General features: G+C 41.3%; 1 protein-coding gene across 4 annotated transcripts in view; it reads left to right on the top strand.

Moving 5' to 3' along the window:
• Nucleotides 1-615: 615 nt before the first annotated feature.
• LOC121732331 (tuberin) overlaps nt 616-7,369 on the top strand; it is a 28,916-nt gene continuing 22,162 nt past the window's right edge. For 3 of the 4 annotated variants that reach the window (XR_006036353.1, XM_042122184.1, XM_042122183.1), the window contains exons 1-5: nt 616-876; nt 965-1,098; nt 4,637-4,891; nt 5,693-5,829; nt 5,911-6,738. Coding sequence is in view for 3 of the 4 variants with exons in the window: in XM_042122184.1 (XP_041978118.1) it covers nt 804-876; nt 965-1,098; nt 4,637-4,891; nt 5,693-5,829; nt 5,911-6,738 (1,427 nt within the window). In the remaining variant the exon portion in view is untranslated. Of the gene's footprint in view, nt 877-964; nt 1,099-1,226; nt 1,349-4,636; nt 4,892-5,692; nt 5,830-5,910; nt 6,739-7,369 lie in introns of those variants that run through there. The other variant, XM_042122186.1, reaches the window with a different exon arrangement.

The raw sequence follows: 7,369 nt of genomic DNA, 5'->3' as shown, positions 1-7,369 counted from the left end.
TTGAAATGAATCGAAAAAAGGGATGACACTACGATGTTGCCACTTTTTAACCCCCGACAAAAAAGAGGGGTGTTATAAGTTTGACGTGTCGGTCTGTCTGTCTGTCGGTCTGTTTGTCTGTGTGTGTATCTGCCGTGGCATCGTAGCATCCAAACGGGTGGACTGATTTTGATCTTGTTTTTTTCGTTTGAAAGCTGACATGATCAAGAGTGTTCTTAGTTATTACTAACCAAAATATTACTTTACACAAGTTAGGAATTATTTGAACTTAAAGGTAGTAAATATTATTTCTTTTGGCGGGGGTTTATTTAAATTTCTTAATTTTATATTATTAATTTCTTCACTTTCTTGACAGACAGTAATTACTTCGAAAACGCCGTAAAGCAAACCGAACGCCTCAATAAAAATGTATTTATTTTTTGAGGCAGCAACACTAGATTTCGTTCGAAAATGTTAGTTAAAATAACATTAGATAATATATTAACAACATTTCACAAAATATCATTATTTTTATTGTTTTTTTATTTTATTTAAAAAAAACCACAACTGTGCACAAAAATGTACACAAGATGTTTTTTTTCTTTCTACAGTGTACTGCATGTGTACTGATATCTGTCAGCTGTAGAGGGAGGGCTAGCGAACTGTCAGATGTCAGATGTTGAATAGCAAAGCGGAGCGGTAGTGAAAATAATTCTAACAAATATGTGTTTTTATTTCCTATTTCATACACATAGGTAATCGCCGCGCCTAGCATTTAGTTTTAAGTCACCTAGAGAGGGACACCGCGATCGCGGGACCGCGCAATGGGCTCCCGAGACAGGGACACAAAGTCCTTTCAAGACAAATTAAAAGTGTTTTTCAAGAAGGGTCCATCGGGTACGTATGATCGGCGGGAGGCGGTCGCAGCTAGGTGCGGTCCGGGGCATACTGTGCGCTAACGAGTGTATTTTGTTCGCCGGCGCAGCTCCGCTCTTGCAGAACGAGCTGGTGATCACCCCGGAGCTGCAGAAGGAGCTGGGCTGTGACACGCCGCTCGGCCGCCGCCTGCGGGTCATCCGCGAGGTCGCCGAGAAGGTGCTGCACGTCCGCGTCCACGAAGTGAGTGACACATATTATATTAGTGTACCCTCCACTAAGATTTCACACCCACTCCTATACTATACTGTAGGTGTACCTGCACTCATATTATAGTGTGTCTCTTTTTTTTTCTCTTCTGTTTATCTGTGACTTGTAATTGGCCTTTCTGTGTGTGTCACTTGTGTTTAGGCGTAAGTTTTCCAAATTTCATAAAATAAAAATAAAATAAAACTCTTATCTATTGACGTGTATTCTTTATCCACTTCAAAAGGTATGTTTTGTTTGTGTGGAGAAACAAAATTCTTGTTACTTTTTCATATTTAGTAGGTGCTAACTGCTAAGTAACAATAAGTACTCTATAGCACTCTTATGAGCGCTATAGAGTACTTACTGTTACTACTGTTGTTGACTCTTGAGGTTCAGATATTTTCACAATGTATTCACTGTTATAAGCTTAAATCTGCAATATCATTCTGCTATATCTTCTAAGTCTGTATATTTTGAAGTCTGATGCAAATGTCACATTCCAAGGTACGAGAATCTCAATATTCTAGTGCCAGTGACTTTTTTGGAACCAATAGAAAAGAAGAAGTCAATAATTAACTAAGTTTCCTTTCTCAATAACATGTAGCTCATATTGTCCTTGAATTGTTCAAGTGTGTTAAATATTCAGGAGTCCTGTAGCTGTAGGTATAATCTAGTATAACCTTGTAGTTTGTACACTTGATTCTCTCCCAATTGTAATGCAATATATTTTGTTGATTGCTAGTGAATCCTTTAAATGATTTGGTGTTCAACTCTAGTATGTGGTATACCTATGTCCTAAGTTTTATATTATATATTCGTTATTGTTCTAAACTTTATAGTTTAATCCGTCCATCATGGGTATCGCAGACACAATATATTTTCAATTGTTATGCTGGCAGCCGACTGCCGCTTGGGGCTTGATAGGTTAATAATATCCTTTGATACCTCAATTGTGGAAAAGACACAATAGCTTATTTATTGTTATTGCGGCTGCATGTGGCCACTTGGGAGTTGAAGCATTAATTAAATGATGAAAGAATTTACAATTGTTGGTATTGATCAAATGTATGAGCTCCACATATTAAGTTTTATGACATGACATCTAAATTGCATGAATTATTTTGCAATTTTCATAATAACACTGTACTAAACTTTTAAAAATAAAAAACATATGTTTTATGACAGCTAAGCATTTTACTTACAATTAGTTAAGTATATTGTGTGGATTAGTTAATATGTCTTATAGATAATCTATTTCCTGACCTGTCATAATTATTAGGGTTACTAATAATAATATTATATGTAAATTTTTACTGTATCATGGCTTGATACACATAATTATTGTATTTGCAAGATGTCTTTTATAACAGGAGCCAAAAACTTTTGTAAAATTACAAGTTTTATTAAAGTACTCTCCATTTAGTAATGTCCACCCAAGTCCCAAGCCCAACTCAACATGATACCTCAACAATTTTACTCTTATATCCTTATATATTTATTTATTTCCATACTTATTTCTACCACCTTTTGTACTAATATGTATTAAAATGTATAAATTTATTTTGATAATATTTTATAATGGTGCTGATAGGAATAAGACCATTGAACATCACTGACCAATTAATTTTTATGACCTAAATATAATAATTACATAGTTTTATTCTGGTGCCATATTCTTTTCTTTCTTTTCAATTCACAATATACAACTTTACAATCTGGTAAGTACAAGTTTTATTTTATTTATTACTATTTTTTTTTATATGGTAACCTTAGAGCTACTTAAAAATAACTATGTATAACAAAGATTACTATAAAGCTAAGAGCCAATTACAAGTTTCCACTAATAGAACTAACGAACACTATATTAATTGTATAATGTAGATGGGTGCCAGTCGCCAGAGAGTAGATCCCAGTTTAATAATAATAAAACATTAATTCAACACGTTTGAGGTTGTCATAGTGTGTGTATGACTGTGGTATTTTATATCTGGGTGTGTTACTGGACACTCTCTAGCTCCTCAACTTATGTAGAGAACTCAATCACTTGCTCATCAACTTAAAACAGTGTTCATAAAAACAATTTCATTAATAAAAATAATATTAAAGTGTGAATAGCAAATAAATAACCATTAAAAGGTATAATTTTTACAGAGGTGCTAGTAAAGTATTATGGGACATTCAACATTGGGGTGCTGGAATGTGGACAACAATCAACCTTGACCGTGCCACAATATGTCACAGCTCACAGCTCACACACTATATGTTATTTTGCTCTCACAATTTCCATTTCAATAGCTTTGTTCACCATCAAACTATTTTTGGATTTAATAACATGTTGAATGGAGTTACTAAGATTTGCTACAACAAGATGATTATAAAATAGTTCATTCAGTTGGGAAATAATAAATTTAAACCTAAAATATAATATTTTTTAATCTTTTAAGACTTAAAATTTAAGTTGATGCTTTGCTAATAATTTATAACATGTTTTTAACATTTTAAATCAAATATAACTGTTGCATATCTTAATCATTTACTTACATTAGATATGTTACGCCCAAAGACCGAAAACTGAATGAGAATATGGCTTGTTTTTTGTTATTTCAGCAAGATTATCCAAGTATATAATTAGAAAAATAATAACATTACATTATTTGAAACATATTAATGAACAAGAAATTAAAAACTCTTTTTTATATTAAATAACTGGCAACACCTATTTCTATGACCGTATTGGATCCAATCTCTCAGCAAATGTCAAAAATCTATGATCAAGGAAAAAATGAATCATATGTCTATATTACATTATCCAATATCATTGACTCAATGATCTCGGATCCAATATATATGATATAATCTAATATCAGAGTAGACAGAATTAATATTCCCCTTAGAGCCACAACGCGAATTTCGTGTCATGGATGTTTCACTGTGACCACAACGCGTTGTGAGCTATTTTTTCGCTCACTGAGCGTTTTCGGTCTTTAAGCGTAACAGATCTAATGTAAGTTTTACATTAATACAAGTTTTTTTCATTACACTAAATGAAAAAAAAAAGTATTATGGGATACTTAATGAAAAAGCCTAAAATAAAATATCTTAATCATTATTATTTATGTGTGATTACATAATGTTTTGTTGAGCTTAATATTCTTAAAACAGGTTTACTTTTTAGAATGAGGAAAATGAAAAGAAAATAGTTTTAAAGTTAGGTTGGTGATATAACGACATTACAAAACATTATTATAATAAGCATAGCAATAAGAATTTATTATATTAGATCTTTTATTGTATTTCCCCTGGGGGGAACCCGATTTATTCAAAGCGGGGTCTGGTGGCTTCGTATTTTTGTCTCCACATCGCGTTTGTGTTTCAACATGGAAGGGGTCAAAATTCTTAAACAGTTTTCGTCACTTTCCACGTGCCACCGGATAGAGATCAATGTTAACTTCATCTTCGGCCGTCGTCAGGCGTGTCAAACATAAAATCAAACTTAAAAACCTTTAAATAATAATATAACATATTAAATCAGGGTGGGGTAGACAAGATATGGGCGAACACGAAGGACTTGCTGGAGGACGGCAACGCGGAGGCGCGGCACGCAGTGCTGGCGCTGCTGCGGAGCATCGCGGACGGCCAGCAGGACCTGCTAATCATGCGCACCATCCTGTTCCGCTACCTACACGACACGCCCCCCGCGCGCCTGCCCGACGACTACCCGCTGCGCTTCAAGCTGCTCTACAGCCTCACCAACTCCGGCAAGGACATCAAGTGCTTAGAGGATCAGGTGCGACTCCTTTTCTTATTGATATCACATGATGTTTTGCAGAGATGAAAGAATCTTTTTGTACGTGGGAAAGCCATGCTTCGGCACTCTCAGAAAACCGGCGTGAAACAGCGCTTGCGCTGTGTTTCGCCGAGTGAGTGAGTTTACCGGAGGCCCAATCCCCTACCCTTTTCTCTTCCCTACCCTCCCCTATTTCCTTCCTCACCCTCCCCTGTAATTCCCTTCCCTACCCTCCCCTGTTACCCCTTAAAAGGCCGGCAACGCACCTGCAGCTCTTCTGATGCTGCGAGTGTCCTTGGGCGATGGAAGTTGCTTTCCATCAGGTGACCCGTTTGCTTGTATGTCCCCTTATATCATAAAAAAAAATCATCATCGTCTAGTGCCCTCTCTATACAGAAGTTCGGCGGTACCTCTATGATCAACTACATAATAATATATAAATTCGTATTGGGATCCTCATTGTAGGTGACCGAAAAAAGCAACCTTTTTTTGGATGATGATAGTCATTAGTTGGCGTTCACAATCCGCGATTTTCGTAGAGTCCACATTTTCCATCCATTTTCACCTTACAGGCATCAGAAGGACGGATTTCTTTGATGAGACTTTGTTTAGGCAATCAAAAAGTTAAAGGCATCACTGGTCATTCTACGAAAATGTTCGGTCGCCGCTATATGCGCGGAATATTTTCGACTTGATCTACATTGAATTTCACTTTCCAAACGCAATTTATTAGAAAAGGTTTTACAGAATTTCAAAAGTTATAGTTTAATAAAGTCAGTACAGAAAGTTGTGTAACTTCAGATCGGCTCGTTCCTGCTGGAGTGGTTCCCCGAGATCCAGGCGGGCACGCACATGGTGGACTTCGTGCGCCTCGTCACCAACGTCGTCAAGTTCAACGCCGTCTACCTCGACGAAGAGATCGTGCACGGCATCGTTAAGTGAGTTCCCGTCGTGTCGTCTTTCGGCCCCGCGACCCGAGTCACGACGATTATATGTAACGACCCGTTTGTGTGTGCCAGCCACGCGTGCCACCAGTGCGTGTACAGCGGCGAGGCGGCGGTGGTGCTCGCGAGCCTCGCGCTGCTGGAGGCCGTCGTGTCGTACTCGCTGCTGCCGCTGGGCGCGCTGCCCGCCTTCGTCGCCGCGCTGTGCCGCACCGTCAACGTGGAGCACTACTGCCAGCCCAGCTGGAAGCTCATGCGACTCGTGCTGGCCGCCGACCTCGGCCACGCTGCGCTGCGCCGCCTCGTGCACGCCCTGCGCGCGCCGCCCGCCGCCGACGCCGACGCCGGCCTCGCGCGCGGCGCCGTCTTCCACGTCAACATGGCGCTGTGGGGGCCCAACCGCGTGCCCTCGCTGCACGCCTCGCACCTGGCCGTGCTGCCCGCCTTCCGGCGCGCGCTCGACCTGCGCCGCCCCGTCGTCACGTACGAGGTGGTGATGGCGCTGCAGTCGCTGGTGGCGCGCGCGCCGCTCGAGCTGCACGAGCCGGCGTGGGACACGCTGCTGGACATCGCGGACGCGGCACTGGAGCAGGCGCGTGCGGGTGCCGGGTGGGAGCTGACGGCGGCGCGCGCGCACGCGCTGCTGTCGCACGTGGAGCAGCTGCAGGAGGCGGGGCAGTACCTGGGCGACGGCGCGCGGCTGCTGGCGCTGCTGGACGCGCACGCGGCGGGCCGGCCGGAGGCGTCGGCGGCGCGCGTGGTGGGAGAGCGGGCGGCGGCGCTGCGCGGGCCAGACGTGGCGGGTGCACTGGCGCTCGTCGACCGTTACGTGCGCCGCGAGACGCGCCTGCCCGTGCGCCTGCACGCGCTCGCCGCGCTGCTCGACTTCATCAAACGCAACAGGTGAACAAACTTACTTATAATCATTGTTAATTTATTAGTTCGAACATCGTAGGCCCATAAAAAAGCTTTTTTTAGACGAGTACCTACATATTGCAGTAAAAACTTACACCGAAAATGCTACAAAATAAAAAATTTACTCCAAACAAAATATTACTTACTAGTTTCTGATCCCGCGACTTTGTCGTAGGGCTAATTTCACGCGTAAATCTAACAGTTTCATAATGCGAGCATCGGCTTCGCGACACGGATCAATTTTGTGTCATGCGCATATTTTTGTAAAACGAACGTAACGCAACTACCTTCGTGATGAAAACGTGACACCATACTAGTGTCGCGACTCGCGAAAGCATCCGCAAATGGCAGATATCTTGGAGTTATAAACACGCCAAAGTGGTTAACCAACGTTGGTCGAAACGAGTAAAACGAGTGTTCAAAACTCCCCCCAATATAAAAAAAGATGCTAGGGAGGCAGCCTACAACGCGACGTTATTATGGAACCATGGAAATGGACACTGAAATAACTTGTTAGCAAAATACGGATACTCGAATTTCGACGTCATGTCACACGTGACGCTGGCTCAATAAACCCGGGTTCGAAACTCGGGCCAGATGATATTTTCCGCTTTTTTAA

Source organism: Aricia agestis, chromosome 12 (genome assembly GCF_905147365.1).
Source record: "Aricia agestis chromosome 12, ilAriAges1.1, whole genome shotgun sequence".
NCBI classification, from domain to species: Eukaryota; Metazoa; Arthropoda; class Insecta; order Lepidoptera; family Lycaenidae; genus Aricia; species Aricia agestis.
Note: the sequence above shows the minus strand (reverse complement) of the source record. Positions and strands in the feature narration are given on the sequence as shown.